Source organism: Seriola dumerili, unplaced genomic scaffold, assembly GCF_002260705.1.
Source record: "Seriola dumerili isolate Sdu_G_001 unplaced genomic scaffold, Sdu_1.0 BDQW01000262.1, whole genome shotgun sequence".
Taxonomy (NCBI): Eukaryota; Metazoa; Chordata; class Actinopteri; order Carangiformes; family Carangidae; genus Seriola; species Seriola dumerili.
This window is the reverse complement of record NW_019174517.1, coordinates 378,084-396,692: the sequence shown is the minus strand read 5'-3', so window position 1 is coordinate 396,692 and position 18,609 is coordinate 378,084. Positions and strand designations below refer to the sequence as shown.

At 47.1% G+C, this 18,609-nt stretch overlaps 1 protein-coding gene across 1 annotated transcript; it reads left to right on the top strand.

The window, feature by feature from the left end:
* Positions 1-2,421: 2,421 nt before the first annotated feature.
* On the top strand, positions 2,422-18,231 carry LOC111230354 (myosin-16-like). Its single transcript, XM_022757054.1, has 44 exons — positions 2,422-2,631; positions 2,717-2,860; positions 3,442-3,598; positions 4,132-4,159; positions 4,281-4,377; positions 4,684-4,776; positions 4,911-4,974; positions 5,193-5,291; positions 5,880-5,987; positions 6,189-6,323; positions 6,589-6,690; positions 6,769-6,935; positions 7,012-7,182; positions 7,432-7,608; positions 7,767-7,952; positions 8,045-8,132; positions 8,381-8,498; positions 9,052-9,172; positions 9,800-9,936; positions 10,034-10,115; positions 10,211-10,384; positions 10,517-10,597; positions 11,048-11,194; positions 11,341-11,445; positions 11,528-11,614; positions 11,704-11,849; positions 12,367-12,457; positions 12,588-12,644; positions 12,744-12,830; positions 12,922-13,167; positions 13,267-13,384; positions 13,873-14,000; positions 14,150-14,346; positions 14,485-14,617; positions 14,748-14,964; positions 15,057-15,193; positions 15,343-15,446; positions 15,599-15,791; positions 15,887-16,090; positions 16,198-16,323; positions 16,479-16,649; positions 16,766-16,966; positions 17,449-17,677; positions 18,169-18,231. The coding sequence occupies exons 1-43, from the start codon at positions 2,422-2,424 to the stop codon at positions 17,644-17,646; spliced, it is 5,832 nt and encodes a 1,943-aa protein (XP_022612775.1). The 3' UTR covers positions 17,647-17,677; positions 18,169-18,231.
* The last annotated feature ends 378 nt before the right edge of the window (positions 18,232-18,609 follow it).

Here is an 18,609-nt window from a genome sequence, read left to right as displayed (position 1 = left end):
ACATCTGTCCAGTTCCCACTTGTGTTTATATGTATTTGTATGTTTAACTATGTCAACACTCCACAGGTGGCAGCACCACACACACACACACACACACACACACACACACACACACAGAGACACACACACACACAAATTAGTTTATCCCTCCAAAACGGTCATGTACAGCTGTTAGTATGATTATGTGATTATGTGTGTGTTGTGTGTATGTGTTCACATCTACATGTGTGTGTGTGTGTGTGTGTGTGTGTGTGTATGTGTATGTGTGCACATGTCTATGTGATGTATGTACATGGTGTGTGTGTCATTCAAAGAGCCCCTGAGACCAGCTGAGTGTGTTCACAGCTACTTAGATAATTCCAATCATAGAGACAAAGTTAGTTATAGGCTACCTCTGGGAACACACACACACACACACACACACACACACACACACACACACACACACACACACACACACACACACACGATTAATGAAGTCATTCTTTGCCCAGAACAGTTGGGAAATCCCATTGAGTGGTGAAATGAGGGGTTTTTTATCTCACAAAGATATTTAAATAAAGTAAGAAGAAAACAGAAAAGAGGCTGTGAGAGGGAGGGGAAGAGAAGATGAAGAGAGAAAGAGATTTCACACACTCTGAAAATGGGCCATTTGCTCTGAAAATCAGTGTAATGCCAGAAAAGTCAGAATGAAATTAATTTAAAATCATTTAAACCTCCAACAATAAATCTGTGCAGGAAAAGTATGGACTTATTATAGTCAAACTAGTAACTCTCCTGAGGGTGATTCAGTGTGTGTGTGTGTGTGTGTGTGTGTGTGTGTGTGTGTGTGTGTGTGTGTGTGTGTGTGTGATTAGTGCCCCCTCTGGGGAACAGGAGCAACAGCTGCTTCAGTTCGGAGGAATCTACACTGGAGCACATTTACACAACAGCAGTTCTCATCAACAGTTTTCAGCTTCTTGTACTTTATCTGAAAATCTCAATTTTATGCTTCTCGAAGATTCTATGTCGCTCGTTCTTCCTACTCCATTATATCTATTCTATTGGTTACTGATTATTTACAGAATTGAAATTTTATATAAAAAATAACATGATAATCTCATAAAATACACAAGACTATGTTAAACCTTAAACTGGTGATGTTTTTTTCTTGTGACCCCCCCCCCAAAGATGTCTTCAGACTTCTCTGTTCGAGGCCTGAAGAGGTCAAATTATCCAAGATTTCACAAAAGAAAACTTAGACACATATCCAAAAAATGAATACAAATGTGCGCAGCAGAACTTTTCCCCCTCCCTCTCTGGAGGGAAGTCGACCTCTAGGTTGGAAAAAAAACTGGACTAAACCAGTGAGATGTTTATAAAACACTTAAAACTCGCTCCACCTTCACCAGCTGCAGTAAGATGCTGCAGACACTGATACGTCAGTGTTGAACATCTAATAATGACGTATAAAATAATATTTCACTTTCTGCCTGATGGGAACTTTAAGTCTTGATACTTTAAGTGCATTCACCTACTGAGACTTAGGTTCTTTAATAATATAAGATTTTGAACCTTTAGGTTGTCGTACTCACAGGATGTGACGGCTTCTCCCGCCACTGCAGCAGTGATTCTACACAGAGTGAAGTTTCTGCCTGAACCTCCCTCTCTTCTGTCGGCCTCAAACCGAACTGAGCCCTGCCTCACAAACCTGTTCGTGTTTCTCCCCTGTCCTGTGCCGTCCTCAAGGGGTCATGTAAAGATGACACACGATACACGTGTCCTGTTATGTGAGTAATGGTCGATCTTAAAGGATATATTGATTTATTCAACAGTAAATAGGGATTGGTTAGTCTGGAGAGCAGTGGATCAAGATTACTCCAAGAATGCAAAAGATATTAAGAGAAAAAATTGCTTCTCTGTGTGTCAGTGGTTTTAATTTAAGATGCCTTACTCATCCCTAATCCCATCAGGCGCACAAAGAGAGAGCAATTGATGGTGAAGAGCGGAGGCGGGGTGGGATGAAGATCGAGGTGTGGACGGGGCGGAGTGATGGGGTGAGGAAAGGAGTGATGGCTTTCCAGGGGAAACCCTAAAAGGAGGGAGGCAGATTAAAGAATTCCCAGATCCTGCGCTGCCAGGCAGATTCGGAGGGATGAGACCTCGGGGTGACGGCTGGTTTTAGAGTCGTGACCATATCAGGAAGGAGACGGTGTGATATATAACAGCGTGGCCTCAACACACACACCCATACTCACTTCCTCTGCCTCCTGCATCGGTGAGTATCACCCCTGTCCTTCCTCGCACTTACAGTTACAACTTTTAATTCTCCTCTCTATCTGTCTCTGCCTCAGCCTCTCTCTCTGCAGCAGCCAGTTGGTCAGTGAGCCGGTCAGTTGGTGTGTGTTGGAGGCAGCAGCAGCAGCAGCAGCAGCAGCAGTCATGCCGGGTGGATATAAAGGGGAGTGTGGGGACGATGTGGACCCCATGCCGTTCCTGGTTCCCTCAGAGAAGGAGCGGCTGGATGCCATGAATAAACCATACGACATCAAGCGCTCCTGCTGGGTCAAAGACGAGAAGGAGGCTTTTATCGCTGGGGAGATTCAGTCTGAAGATGGGGACAAAGTCACCATCAAGACCACCAAGAACACAGTAAGACCCAGACTAAAGCTGTTTACTATGAGCTAATGATCATAATAACCATGATTAAAAACATTTGATTATTCTTTCTGCTCAGACTGTGACTGTGAGGAAGGATGACGTTCAGCAGATGAACCCTCCTAAGTTCTACCAAGCCAGCGACATGGCCAACCTCACCTTCCTCAACGAGGCCAGCGTCATGGAAAACCTGCGCAGCCGCTACGTCAACATGAGGATCTATGTGAGTCCGTGACGGTTCAGCAGAAAGAACTTTTGTTCAACAGCTGATTGTAATAAATTCAGCCGTGTGTTTTCTGCGGGTTATTAAAGGGCCATTCCACAGATCTCACTCATTAATATCGATTTATTTGGCACGAGGGGAATCTCAGAGTTAGGTTGTTAACTCAGGGTTATCTCATCTTATGGCTGGAAACTATACATTTATAACAGAAATCCTGACTTGCATTATGGGAAATGTAGTTTCCGCTGGTTTTGGAGTTTGACCCATCCTATGGACTGAAAGTCTCGCAGGATGTTTTTGCCTCTGCAGCGTCGATTTTGACCTTTTTTATTAAGAATAAATCTCTTACAAATCTTCTACAACTGTATGGAAGTTTAGATTACACCCTTTAAAATGCATGCTGGGAAAAGTAGAAGTACACACCTGGGCAGGTTTCAAGTAGACAGACAGACAGATAGATAGATAGATAGATAGATAGATAGATAGATAGATAGATAGATAGATAGATAGATAGATAGATAGATAGATAGATAGATAGTAATTTGACATATGCATCCTTCAAGCCTCTTTGTTTCTTCCAGACCTACTCAGGCCTCTTCTGCGTGACGATCAACCCGTACAAATGGCTTCCCATCTACGGCGCCAAAGTGGCCCAGATATACAAGGGGAAGAAACGCAACGAGGTTCCTCCTCACCTCTTCTCCATCTCCGACAACGCTTACCACGACATGCTGATGGGTGAGGAGACAGGAAGATGGGTCATGGATGGGTGAGGGGAGGAGGGGGGAGGGCAGTGAGGTTGGCAAAGAGGGGAGGTAAGCATGCAAGTGGTATGTTGTAATTTGGGATTACCCCCCCCCCCCATGAGATGAGTTGCTCTAAGGTCATTACACAGTGACATGTGGACAGAGGGAGCGGGGCAGTTGCTGGAGGTGTGTAATCAGCCATGATTTGTTCAGGGAGTAGGAAAATACTTTGCAAGCCATTATGTGGCATCGAGGCTGGGGGGGGGGGGGTGGGGGCTGGGGGGCTCAGGGGGTGGGGGGGTGAGGGGGGGTGAGGGGGGACAGCTGTCTGTGTCGTTGGTGCTGCTGACAGGAAACATCAGCAGCTCTCTGATCTGCTCAGAGGGAAATCAGCAGTGATTATGTTCAGCTCACTCACACTCTCTCTGTCTCCCTCCTCCTCTCCCCCTCTCCTCCTCTCCCCCCCTCCTCCTCCCCTCCTCTCATCTCCTCCTCTCCTCCTCTCCTCCTCTCTCCACGTCTCAGAGCACGAGAACCAGTCGATGCTGATCACGTAAGGACGTCAATGTTTTTGTTGTTGTTGTTGTTGTTGTTGTTGTTTTGTGATGTTGATGAAGACCATGTAGTCTGCACGTCTCAGTGTCATTAAGTCCTCGCTGGTGTCTCTCCTCCAGCGGAGAATCTGGTGCTGGAAAGACTGAGAACACTAAGAAGGTCATCCAGTACTTCGCTAATGTTGGAGCCTCCGGCAGCAAAGTGTCGGACTCCAAGGTGAGTGTGTCTGTTTGTCTGTTTGTTTGTTTGTTTGTCTGTTTGTCTGTTTGTTTGTTTGTTTGTTTGTTTGTTTGTTTTTTCCATTAAATAATCTCTTATTAATTTATTTTTCGACACCAAACTTCTTTCATTGTAGATTCACAGTGTAAAACACAAGAGAATCTTCTTCTACAGCAAGTGTCTGAGCAGAGACCTGCTCTCATATGATCTCCTCTCCTCGTTTCCTCTCCTCTCCTCTCCTCGTTTCCTCTCCTCTCCTCTCCTTGTTTCCTCTCCTCCCCTCCCCTCCCCTCCTCTCTTCAGGGGTCTCTGGAGGACCAGATCATTCAGGCTAACCCGGTGCTGGAGGCGTTCGGCAACGCCAAGACCATCAGGAACAACAACTCGTCCCGCTTTGTAAGGACCGGTACACAACAACATGTGATGGTGTTTTACATCATTAAATCTCATTAAACCCGCTGAAACATAAAAACAACATCACAATCATCAGATCACTGGGACTCACGTTCGTGTGTCTGTGTGTGTTTCAGGGGAAGTTCATTCGTATCCACTTCGGGCCGACAGCGAAGCTGGCCGGCGCCGATATTGAGTCTTGTGAGCGGATTTAATTTACGGTTTCATTACTTCACCAGCGTTATTGCACCTGAGTAAAACACAAAGTCTTATAGCTTCTATGTTTCATCAAATATGGACATCATTCTGTAAAGACATCAGCCCTGACAAGATAAGTGGCTCATTATAAACTGTGTGTGTGTGTGTGTGTGTGTGTGTGTGTGTGTGTGCGTATGTGTGTGTGTGTGCGTGTGCATCAGATCTGCTCGAGAAATCCAGAGTGATTTCCCAGCAGGCGGCTGAGAGAGGATACCACATCTTCTACCAGCTCCTCTCTGGCAGGAAGCCCGAGCTCATGGGTGAGAGACATGAAACACAAAGATAAAAGTGTTGCATGAGCGACTGAAACGCTTCAAGTTAATGGATAATAATTTGCTAAAACTAGAGGTTTAACAGTTTTAGCTGGAAGTGTGTTAATGGATAAGCAGTTGGAAAAACTAGCGAGCTAAAAGAAGTGATGCTCGATGGTTGAAACAGCAAAAAGTAAACCGTTGAAATTTAGCTAAAAACAATGGACACATGGTGGAAAAGCTAAAAGTCGTGGATAAACAGCTGAAATAGAAGTTGAAATATATCATTAAAAGTACCGGGGAAAACAGTGAAAAAGCAATAGTGTATATAAATATAATATTTGACGTGAATACATGGTTGAAATAGTTAAAAGTCGTGGATAAACAGCTGAAACATTTTGGTAAAAGCAGTTGAAGTGTCAAACTTTATATTGTAACATATAATTAAGTTAAATAACGACCAGATTAAAATCAATTCAAATGACAATCTGATAATGTGAGAATGAGAATCACTTTAACATCCATTAAACGGTGGGATTTGCTTCACTGTCTTATTCTTATTATAATTATTATATTGTTAAATGTTTTGTCTCCCAGGCGCTCTGCTGCTGAGTCCAGACCCCAAGCAGTACGTGTGGGTGTGTCAGGGCGTCACGGTGGTCGACAACATGGACGACGGAGAGGAGCTGATGCTCACTGATGTGAGTCGACCTCTCTCTCTCTCTCTCTCTCTCTCTCTCTCTCTCTCATGTTCGCGTTCACGTTCACTTCTTCAATAATTAAAACTGAAATAGTGAAACTCATCAGCCTGTTGACGGTGCTGCTGCTTCTTGTTGTGTAACTCTCTCTCTCTCTCTCTCTCTCTCGCTCTCTCGCTCTCTCGCTCGCTCGTGTGCACGCAGGAAGCCTTTGATGTCCTGGGCTTCACTCCTGAGGAGAAGATGAGCGTGTACAAGCTGACCGGAGGCATAATGCACTTCGGCAACATGAAGTTCAAACAGAAAGCCAGAGAGGAGCAGGCTGATGTGGATTCCACCGAGGGTATAAAAAGCCCACCTCTCTCTCTCTCTCTCTCTCTCTCTCTCTCTCTCTACCCTGTTCATTTGGCCTAGTTCTCTCTCTCTCTTTACCTCTCTCCTTCTCTTTTGATATTTCTCTTGAAGCCCGCCCTTCTTCATCCTGGTGTCCCAGCTCATATTTATCAAACTCTATATGTCGTTTCTTCACATTAATCTCCATCTATATTTGTGGTTCCTGTTCCTGTTAATTCCTTGTCCCCTCTCTTCTTCTTCTTCTCTTCCTAAAGTGGCGGACAAAGTCGCTCACCTCATGGCCGTCAACTCTGGGGAGCTGCAGAAGGGCATCACACGCCCCAGGGTCAAGGTTGGCAACGAGTTTGTGACCAAAGGTATGACGAGGACATTGTTGAGATGTGTCCAGCGGGAGGGGACAGTGCACTTATCACCTGTCCAATATCTGCTCTCAGGTCAGAACCAGGCCCAGTGCGTGTACTCCATCGGTGCTCTGGCTAAAGCCATCTACGACCGGATGTTCAAGTGGATGGTGACCCGGATCAATAAGACCCTGGACACCAAGATGCAGCGGCAGTACTTCATAGGAGTGCTGGACATCGCCGGGTTCGAGATCTTCGAGGTGAGGTCTCTGTGCTGGATTTTGTATTTTGTAAGTTACTTCATCTCACGATTCCGACTCTGTGTTCCGTCTCCAGTTCAACAGCTTCGAGCAGCTGTGCATCAACTTCACCAACGAGAAGCTGCAGCAGTTCTTCAACCACCACATGTTCGTGCTGGAGCAAGAGGAATACAAGAAGGAGGGAATCGACTGGGTCTTCATCGACTTCGGCCTCGACCTGCAGGCGTGTATCGACCTGCTGGAGAAGGTGACACACGTACAAACCAGAACCAGAACCAGAATCACAATCACAATCTGGTTTATTGGTGTTTTGGTGCATGACAATAAACAAAGTAAGAGGAAAAGAAATATAAACAAAGATGAAACAAGCAGGTACTGCAGATATCTTAAATAGAAATAAAAAAAATGTGACAATAAGATCAAATATTTACAATAAAAATGTGAAGAAATATTATAGAAAAAGTTCCAAAGGCCTGACTCTCTGTCTCCTCTCCAGCCCATGGGCATCTTCTCCATCCTGGAGGAGCAGTGTGTGTTTCCGAAGGCGACAGATTCGACCTTTAAAGCAGCTCTGCACGACAACCACCTGGGCAAGTCCTCAAACTTCCTGAAGCCGAAAGGCGGGAAGAAAGGAGCCGAGGCTCACTTTGAACTGGTGCACTACGCCGGCACAGTGAGTACCAGGCTGTCGTGGGAGAGCGTTTGACTTGTGGATGGATGTTCAGGATGTTCTGTGTGTGTGTGTGATATTTCTGACCGAGTGAGTTTATAGCAGGACACGTGCCTTTAATGCGAACACGGCTGCAGTGAATCTGTGTGCGCCTCCCACAGGTGGGCTACAACATCGCCGGCTGGCTGGAGAAGAACAAAGACCCTCTGAACGAGACGGTGGTGGGACTCTTCCAGAAGTCCTCCATGCCTCTGCTGGCTCTGCTCTTCAAAGAGGAGGAGGCCGCCGCAGGAACCAAGAAGCAGAAGAAAGGCTCGTCCTTCCAAACCGTCTCCAACTTCTACAGGGTAACTCACACAGAAAAACACCTGTCACACCTGATCCCGAGGCAAATCTCACATCAGGCAGCGACGAACCGTTAACTGTTTACGCCCAACAGGAACAACTGAACAAGCTGATGAGCACCCTGCGAAGCACCGCTCCTCACTTCGTCCGCTGCATCGTGCCCAACGAGTTCAAGAAGTCAGGTCAGTGGCTGAAGAGAGGTGAAGGTTCACAGCTGTATTACCTGAGTCACACACAGATACTTCTGATCAAACGTGACTCCAGTACAAGTGAAAGTTGTTTTACTTCAGTTACTAGATTGTAAAAATACTGAAGTATTTAAAAGTACTTTTTTTAAAAGTCAGAAGTTTACAAAAAAAACACTCAAGTAAAGTACAGGTACTTTAAAAATATACAATAATTCTTCATCGCTCTCTCTCGTGTTGTAAAGGCGTTACAGACAACCACCTGATCCTGCACCAGCTGGCCTGTAACGGCGTCCTAGAGGGCATCCGCATCTGCAGGAAGGGATTCCCCAACAGACTACAGTACCCAGAATTCAAACAGAGGTCTGACTCACATCACTTTTGTTATTGATCTCCATGATTCCAGCATCCATCTCCCTTCTATTTTTAACCTTCATGTTGTCTTAATCAAAGTTTAAAAGTTTGACTGTTTATTGAACATGGAGTATAAAATTATTACCCGATAATAACACCTTTTCAGTCGCCTTCAGTCCGACTCATTACTGAGACTTTTACACTTTCTTTTGGAGTTTTATGGTCAATAAACCTCATTTACATAAAAATACCTTATATATTAAACAACATTTTGAATTATTTTGAACATGTGTTGATGGATTATGTTAAATCTGTACATTTCCACATCGTTTCCTTCCCTCCAGTAAACACACTGTATATGGTTTTCTATCTGAAGGATAAACACTGTTTTTATGGCCTTTACGTGACACTGTGTTGTTTTTTGAGGAATCATATAAATTTTATCCCAAATTATTACTTACAAATCAGGATTTTTTTATCAGCACCAACATATTTCAACTCAACCTTTTCCCCTCCATCTCTTCTTTTCTCCCTCTGCTCCTCCTCTTAATGTCTCCTATAGATACTATATCCTCAACCCCAACGTCATCCCTAAGGGATTCGTCGACAACAAGAAGGCGTCTGAGCTCATCCTCAGCTCCATCGGTCTGGATAACATGGAGTACCGCATCGGCCACAGCAAGGTACCCCGCTGCTGTAGTCAGCCATGTTCATACTGATGAACTAAATACATTTACTCAGGTACTGCAGCTAAGTGCAGTTTTCAGGTAGTACTTCCAACAGTAAATAAAGCAGCTAAAATCATCTTGCATGAAGAATTTCATTTTTTATATTTTATTTCTAATACTTATGTACTTATACTCACATTTTACACTAATATTTTTAATGCAGAACTTTTACCTTGTACTTTCTGGTATTTTTATAATATTGTATATTTTAGTACGTTACTAGACTAAGCGGCTTCGTAGAGGAACAACACACATAAACAGCTATTAACCCCTGAAACACATAACAGTTTTATCTCTATTAAACACACTCATTAACATACAACTGACGGGTTGATGGGACCAAACAGAATATTATATATATATATATATATATACTGTATATATATTACATCTCTACATATAACAAGTATATAATTAACTAAATTACACTTTAGTTCATTAGCTCCTCTGTTACTTCTTGTGTATTATCTAATATTATGACATGAAACAAATGAGAACATGCAGTTGATAAATGACTCTCCTCCTCCTCCTCCTCCTCCTCCTCCTCCTCCTCCTCCCTCTCTCACCTGTTTGTCTCTCCAGGTGTTCTTCCGTGCGGGCGTCCTGGCGAAGCTGGAGGACATGCGCGACGAGCGGCTGGCGAAGATCATAACCATGCTGCAGGCTCAGCTGAGAGGAACCCTAATGAGGGTTGAGTTTAAGAAGATGGAAGACAGACGGTCAGTGTGTGTGTGTGTGTGTGTGTGCAGCAGGTTTAATGCTGACTCAGGTGTGTGTGTGTGACAGTGTTTCTGTGTTTATGTGTGTGTGATGCAGAATTGCACTGATGGCCATCCAGCGCAACGTGAGGAAGTTCCTTCAGTTGCGCTTCTGGGGCTGGTGGAAACTCTACACTAAGGTAACACGCTGACGTTCCCCCTCTTGACGAATGATGAACTTTCTTCATCATCATCATCATCATCTTTATATTTCCCGCCTTGTGGCTTCCTCCAGGTGAAGCCCCTGCTGATGGTCGCCCGTCAGGAGGAGACCTTCAAGGCCAAGGAGGAGGAGCTGAGGGTGGCGGTGGAGAAGGTCAAGGAGCTGGAGGGAAAGATCAAAGATCTTGAGGGGAAGATGTTCACTCTGTCTCAGGAGAAGAATGACCTGGCGCTGGCGCTGGCCGCAGTAAGCGCACATCTGCACACACTTCAGTTTGCAGGAAACTCTGCCGGAGATCTCTCTGCCGACGCACCTGGATAACTGTAAACACACTGACGTACTCACATATACACACTTCATCTCCTCGTCTCCTCGCAGGAGCAGGACACGCTGGGAGACGCCGAGGAGCGCTGCACCCAGCTGATGCGCCAAAAGGTGCAGCTGGAGGAGTCAGTGCAGGTAAACATCAGTCTCCTCAGGCAGGTAGCGATGATGTAGTGACACAGCGACGAACAAACAAGGTGTGATCGCTTCAAAATCCACATTAAGTACAAGATTTACACTCCACTGCTCGTAAGTGAGTAGCAACAATATTAACTCTAATGTTTACAGCTTTCACAGGACTGTGAAGGACAAAAAACGACACAAGTATAAAAAATTAATTAATTAATCAATTAATGCAGAAATACATAAATAAATGCAAAATAAAACCATTTTGGTATTTCTAAATTAATTAATTAATCAATATATTTATTCATTTATTTATTTATGCATTTCAAGATTTATTTATGTCTTTATTTCTATGTCTGTATGTTAATTAGTAGGACTGTAATATGTGCAGAATAAGAACTTTTGGAGTGTTTCAAGATAAAGCTAACTGGTATATTTTGGCTAAAACTGTGAGTTTAGGATCTGCGTGAGCGGCTGGAGGAGGAAGAGGGCAACACAGCCTCCCTCCATGGCCAGAGGAGGCAGCTGGAGGGGGAGCTGAACGAGCTCAAGAGGGACCTGGAGTCTCTGGAATCCACGCTGGCCAGGACGGAGAAGGAGAAACAGGTGAAGGGGAGGGGGAGGAGGAGAGAGGAAGTGAAGTATAGCAGCTGTGGAGATATATTTTTATTTCACTGAATGGACAGAAAACCAGGTTATAATGTGTAAGATTTAGAGTTTACCGCTGAATTCCTGTTCGACGGTGCGTTCAGGGTCTGGACTTCAAGGTGCGGACTCTGACGGGTGACCTGAACCAGAGGGACGATCATGTGGCCAAGCTGCAGAAGGAAAAGAGAGCTCTGGAGGAACTGCAACAGGTAGAAAAAAAAACACATTTGTGTTATGTCATTTTATGTGTATGAGTTTAATAGAGACTGATTTATTTTGAAATGTATTCAGAAAACTGTGGAGGATCTCCAGACAGAAGAAGACAAAGTGAATCATCTAACTAAGACCAACAGCAAGCTCAACAGCCAAGTGAACGAGGTACGAGACCTGACAGTGTCGGCAGCTGCAGCTGAATATACTCAGTATTACTGCCTTCATCGTGTGTGTGTGTGTGTGTGTGTGTGTAGCTGGAGGACAGCTGGGAGCAGGAGAAGAGGATCAGGGCGGAGGTGGAGAAAGCGAGGAGGAAGGCAGAGGGAGACCTGAAGATGACCATCGAGAACCTGAATGAGATGGAGAACGCAAAGATCGACCTGGAGGAGGTCATCAAGAAGTGAGAGAGAGAGACACACACACACACACACACACACACACACACACACACACACACAGTCAAACAAATGTTATCTGTATTTACATTGAAAAGAAAAGAATCAGACAATATTTTTGCGTTTTTGCCTCCAACATCAACATGTTTATATTCAGTGTTTCCTCTTGATGTCACAGTTAAAAGCAGCTCCACCTTCATCAGCCACAGCAGTAACATGCTGATGCATCAGTGCATTATAATAATAAAGTAAGGTCACTTCCTGCCTACTAAACCTCTGCACGGACACTGACATGACGTGAGCCTCCAGATAGTCCCCGCCCTCTCAGCCAATTAAATGCTATAGCATGCCTAAATTGGTCGTCTTGGAAACGCAGCCTCTGGTGAGGAAGGATCAAACATGACTTCACTCCAAACTTAGTGCGAACAAGTTGACTCAAATATTGATCATTCTCTGTTACACACCGTCACTCCTGTGTGTGTGTGTGTGTGTGTGTGTGTGTGTGTGTGTGTGTGCGTCTAGGAGAGATTTTGAGATCAACAACATGAACTCGAAGCTGGAGGACGAACAGGCTCTCAGCTCCATGCTCAGCCGCAAGCTCAAAGAGCACCAGGTTAGTGTTCAGACAGGCATCAGCTGATTCCAGGTATTATAGATTTTGTTTCTGATAAAACGAGAAGAAGAAGAAGAAGGTGACAGTTGTACCGTTGGTCCGTACATGTGTTCACCCTCTCCTCTTTCAGGGCCGCATCGAGGAGCTGGAGGAGGAGCTGGAAGCTGAGCGAGCCATGAGAGCCAAGGTACAGGTCTCAGCCGCGAGGTCACCGGAGTTCAAACCTCCTACATGACACATGTTGACCCCTATAAACAGGTGGGATGTTCTCTCTGCTCTCTGATAGGTGGAGAAGCAGAGGGCGGAGCTGTCACGTGATCTGGAGGATCTCAGTGATAGGCTGGAAGAGGCGGGAGGAGCCACCGTCACCCAGGTGAGCGTGTCTGACAGCTGTCAATCAACCAGAGGGTAGCACTGAGCTCCATCGTGACCTCCGCCCTTCTAACCTCCACCACCTCCTCTAGATCGAGCAGAACAGGAAGCGGGAGACGGACCTGCTGAAGCTGAGGCGGGAGCTGGAGGAGGCGGCGCTCCAATCGGAGGCCACGGCGGCGGGGCTAAGGAAGAAGCACTCGGACGCGATGGCGGAGCTGGGCGAGCAGCTGGAGAACCTGACCAGGCTGAAAGTCAAACTGGAGAAGGACAAACTGAGCATGAGGGCGGAGATCGAAGACCTCAACGTCACCGTGGAGACCACGCAGAAAGCAAAGGTACAAAGTCGTTCGATCAAGAAACCTTGTGTGATCAAGAAAAACATCTCACGCACACTTTCTTCTTCTGTCTTTGCGTCTGTTTGTTCACACCTGTAGATGAACTCGGAGGCCCACGCCCATAAGCTGGAGGACAACCTGGCGGAGGCCAACGCTCGCCTGGCGGAGATGGAGCGAACTCAGACCGAGCTCAGCACGACCAAAATCCATCTGACAGGTGAGAACCACAGATAAATAAAGAGTCGACCACAGTTTTCTGACCGACTGATTCAGAGTGGGCCGCTCCGCCGTCGCCATCTTGGCAGTACTTGACCCCGCAGAACTCCTGGCTGATCCAAAAATGAGCAAAGAGGAGCAAAGAGGTGCATGCCCGCTTGTCACTCAAAGAGGCCACGCCCTCAATCCTCCATAACTTTAGTCCTTAATAAGATGTAAAAAGATGAGTTATATAAACAGGTGTCATGAAGGAGGAAATTAGCTCTAGAGACCAAAACAGTTTTTGTACCAGGCTGTAAACATGTTTATTTCTGCTGTAAAGTTGGACATTTTAACATGGGAGTCTATGGGGACTGACTCACTGTTGGAGCCAGACTCTAGTGGTCGTTAGAGGAACTGCAGCTTCATGTTTCAGCCGCTTGGTGAGAACACACGAACACGTACAGGGTTCCTTCTCACAGTCCGATCCTCTGTCCTCTCTGCGTGCAGCGGAGAACAATGATCTGAGCCGGGAGCTGGAGGACGTGCAGAGCAAGCTGACCCAGGTGACCAGGCTGAAGGCCTCGCTCACCTCGCAGATCGATGAGCTCAAGAGACAGGTGGATGAGGAGAACAAGGTACGAGTCGCCACAAACGAACACAAACACACAAGTGACACTTCCCCAGGTGGTTGGTTTTGAGCAGGTGACTCTGTTTTCCTTTTGTTGCCTTTAAAAGTTGCTCGTGAGGTGATTATCTGACCTCCGCCCTCTCTCCCTCCTTGTAGGGTCGTAACACGGCGGTGGTGGCCCTGGCCAACGCCCGCCACGACCTCTCCCTGCTGAAGGAGCAGCTGGAGGAGGAGTCGGAGGGCCGCGGGGAGCTGCAGCGCCTCGTGTCTAAGCTCAACGCCGACGTCACCTCCTGGAGGAGCAAGTATGAGACGGACGCCATCCACCGCACCGAGGAGCTGGAGGAGACCAAGTAGGTTAAAAATACTCTCCTTCCTTTGTGCAAATCAAATGACAATGGTGGTGAAAACACAAATAAACTATTGTTGATACTTTTTAATGCAATCCCACCGGCGCCTCCTCCTCTTTCCCTCCTCCCACTCTCCTCCAGGCGCAAACTGGCAGCGCGTCTCCAGGAGGCTGAGGAGGCGGCGGAGGCGGCCCAGGCCCGAGCTGCCAGCTTGGAGAAGGTCAAGCAGAGGCTGCAGGGGGAGGTGGAGGACCTCACCATAGACCTGGAGAAGGTACACACACACACACACACACACACAGTCCAGGCTAAAAGTGTAAGTTCTGTAAATGTTAGTTGTGAGGCACACTGATATAAAAAGTCTGTGAGTGAGAAGATGCTTTCGTCTGCGTTCGTCTGACCAGTCCAACGCGGCGGCGGCGGCTCTGGATAAGAAGCAGCGCGTGTTCGACAAGCTGGCGGCCGAGTGGAGCCAGAAGAACGAGGAGCTGCAACTGGAGCTGGACAACAGCCAGAGGGAGAGTCGCTCCTACATGACGGAGCTCTACAAGCTGAAGACGGCCTACGAGGAGAGCCAGGATCACGTGGAGACCGTCCGCAAGGAGAACAAAACCCTCTCAGGTGACTTCCAGCGGCCGCGGTTCAACAGATCACGGCGGGGAAGCGACGTGGAAAGCGTATAATAACGTATGCACCTCCTCTCCTCCTCACAGAGGAGATCAAGGAGTTGGTCGACCAGCTGGGTGAAGGAGGCCGCAGCGTCCACGAGCTGCAGAAGGCCAGGAAGAAACTGGAGGTGGAGAAGGAGGAGCTGCAGCTGGCCCTGGAGGAGGCTGAAGCTTCACTGGAGGTGCAGAGCGCTCTGTGGCTGTAGAATAATCTCATTATAGATGATGAGGATGATGAATGGTGATGATGTGTGTGTGTGTGTGTGTGTGTGTGTGTGTGTGTGTGTGTGTGTGTGTGTGTGTGTGTGTGTGTGTTTGTGTGTGTGTCCAGGTGGAGGAAGGTAAGCTGGTACGTGTGCAGCTGGAGCTGGCTCAAGTCAAGGCCGACATCGACCGCAGAATCCACGAGAAGGAGGAGGAGTTTGAAGTCACCAGGTGAGACTCACACACACACACACACACACACACACACACACACACACTTTAAAACTAAATCAAATCATCATCATCGATATCCACAATAAGGCCACTTGCACCTGTTAGCCGGCGTTAGCTTGTATTTATAACCGTTACTTCCTCGTGTTCAGGAAGAACCATGCGCGTGCGGTGGAGTCGCTGCAGGCCAGTCTGGAGGCGGAGGCCAAAGGTCGCGCCGAGGCTCTGCGGATGAAGAAGAAGATGGAGGGAGACCTGAACGAGATGGAGATTCAGCTGGAGCACGCCAACAGGAACAACGCTGAGCTGGTCAAAACCCTCAAGAAGCTGCAGCAGCAGATCAAAGTAAGAGTTTCATTTGATCACCGCGAGGCGGGACATGGAACCGCTTAGAAGAACGACCACTGCAATGATCCTTGTGTGACCCCCCCCCCCTCCAGGATCTGCAGGTGCAGATGGATGAGGACGCCCGTCAGCACGAGGAGCTGAGGGAGAAGTACAGCCTCCAGGAGCGCCGTCTGTGTCTCATGCAGGGGGAGATGGAGGAGCTGAGAGGAGGCCTGGAGGCGTCGGAGAGGGCCCGCAAACTAATCGAGCAGGAGCTGGTGGACGTCACCGAGCGGTTCAGTGAGATCAACATGCACGTGAGTGGCTGCGCCGGTTTTAACGGTTTTATAAATACACATTTTTTTTAATATTTATTTTGATTCATCCTCCGGTTTCTTGCTGCTGCCGTTTTCTCTCACACTAGAACCAAAGTCTGACGATCCTGAAGAGAAAGCTGGAGGCCGACCTCGCCCGACTCTCCACCGAGAACGAGGAGCTGATCTCAGAGTTTCGCGCCGCCGACGAGAGAGCCAAGAAGGCCGTGACTGACGTGAGCGACCTGAACGCACACACAGGAGAAAACAAGCAGACGCACAGAAACATTTTAACATGAAGCAAACACAAACATGTCATGGCAAAAAAAAGAAAAAGAAAAAGAAATGACTTGAATTGTGGAAACGCGTTGTCATGTGCGTCTGCTTCCAGGCGACGCGGCTGTGCGAGGAGCTTCGGCAGGAGCAGGACCGGAGCGCCCACCTGGAGAAGGTCAAGAAGAACCAGGAGCAGAACCTCAGAGACCTCACACTGAGGCTGGAGGAGGCGGAGCAGCAGGCGCTGAAGGCGGGAAAACGCACCATCCAGAAACTGGAAACCAAGGTGAGGAGTTGGATCTGTTGAGGGACGGCCGCGGTCGACATGACACACACACACACACACACACACACACTGAGTCACACCTCTCGTCACTTCCTTCCTCTTTATTTTCCTGCTAGATCAAGGAGCTGGAGAACGAGCTGGACCAGGAGCAGAAGCGCCACGTGGAGACGGTGAAAAGCCTCCGTAAGGGAGAGCGACGACTCAAGGAGCTGATCTTCCAGACGGAGGAGGACCACAAGACCAACCAGCGCATGCAGGAGCTGGTGGAGAAACTCCAGAACAAGCTCAAGTGCTACAAACGGCAGATCGAGGACGCTGTGAGTCGGAGCGACGGCGCTGGATTTAAAAACTCGATTGATTGATGATTGGTTTGAAGGAGCTAAAGCTCCAAGCTAAAGCTCCAAGCTAAAGCTAAAGCTCCACCCCATTTAAATCAAGGAGGGTTGGTCAAACAACAGAAACGCCTCTCTACAGCTCAACACCGACTTAGTACGGTGGCCCTGAGAGCTCAATGCACAATACACATTTTAACAGAGTCAGATGATGAAGATTGATACCGCTCTTGTTTTCTATGTGGTTAAAAACTGACAGAAATGTCCAACAATTCCTTTAAATTGTGGCACTTTTAATTACTAGGTTCTTTAATCTCATTAGAGCCTCGTTTATAAGACGCTTTCTTTAAGTTCCTCAAAAGCAGACAGGTTAGAATATCAGGGTTAGAGCGCGTGCTGTTTAAGACATTTCTCCCTGCACGTGTTTATTTAACAGTGAGACAAACTTCCTGTCTGTGTCGCTGCAGGAGGAGCAGGCCAACAGCAGCCTGTCCAAGTACAGGAAGACGGTCCACGAGCTGGACGACGCGGAGGAGCGCGCAGAAATGGCGGAGATGGCCCTGAATAAAATGAGAACCAGGAACAGAGCCTCGACCAAGAAGGGCTTCACCTCGGTGGAGATCGTCCAGGTCACCAAGCCCGGCGGCGGAGGACAGGACGGGTAGAGGGGAGCCGACACACACACATTGCTAGCAGGTGGGTATTTACACACACAACAGGATTCCCTTAATGCAGGAACTTAATTCTTTGATACAAGTTTATGTAACTTTTATCAGTCTTTTATCGAAAGCCTTTAAACCTTTTACCTGCTGGTTTAATGGGCTGTCTGTCAGGGACCAGAACAACCTAAACCTGGACTCTAACGCCTTCGGGCCGACGTTATAATGAGCCCTTGATGAGAACTAATCATTACTCCAAGTCCTTTATTCCCTCTGCTATTAGGCTGCTCAGCACGGACAACACTCACTTTAAATGATTGTTATTTTAGAGTAATTCACAAGATGTGTTGTTCTATTTACTGCTTTTATTTATTGAAACTGCCTCATGTCTTTTAATATGTTTCCTCTGACGTTTTAACTACATCTGGTTGGTTGTCTGTTGTCTGAACTGAAAGAGGAAGATGAGCTGTGTGAGTGTGTGCTGTTACACTTGTACCTGTATCATCTGTGTTTGTTTTGCTCCCGCAGAGCGACACACACTCATTCAGCCCTCCAGAGGACGCAGCACTGAGGACGTGAGCAAGAAGAAAGTCTTACGCAGAATAATGACAGGAGTCTTTAACATCACCAACAGTCTTAATGAGTGTAGTCACAGGATTGGTCACACGGCCTGTTCTAGTCCAGTTTAGCCTGCACGCCGTGTTACTGTCAGTATGTCTTGACTGTGTGTGTGTGTGTGTGTGTGTGTGTGTGTGTGTCTGCAGTACAGGGATGGAGGTTCAGTTGTCCGACCTTTGCCCTCATGTCAGGTTTTTGTGTGTGTGTGTGTGTGTCCGTCATCTCAGTGTGTGTCTTCAGACCGGAGGGAGGAGTGGTTGAAGCTGTGTTCTCACGTCAACGACAGAGAGCCCACCTGTGTGTGTGTGTGTGTGTGTGTGTGTGTGTGTGTGTCGCTCCTGCCCGGTGTGT

Coding starts and splice junctions, on each gene's coding strand:
- LOC111230354 (XM_022757054.1), top strand. CDS start 2,422: ATGCCGGGTGGATATAAAGGGGAGTGTGGGGACGATGTGGACCCCATG. Junction 2,861..3,441: donor ACGTCAACATGAGGATCTAT/GTGAGTCCGTGA, acceptor TGTTTCTTCCAG/ACCTACTCAGGCCTCTTCTG. Junction 6,691..6,768: donor CAACGAGTTTGTGACCAAAG/GTATGACGAGGA, acceptor ATCTGCTCTCAG/GTCAGAACCAGGCCCAGTGC.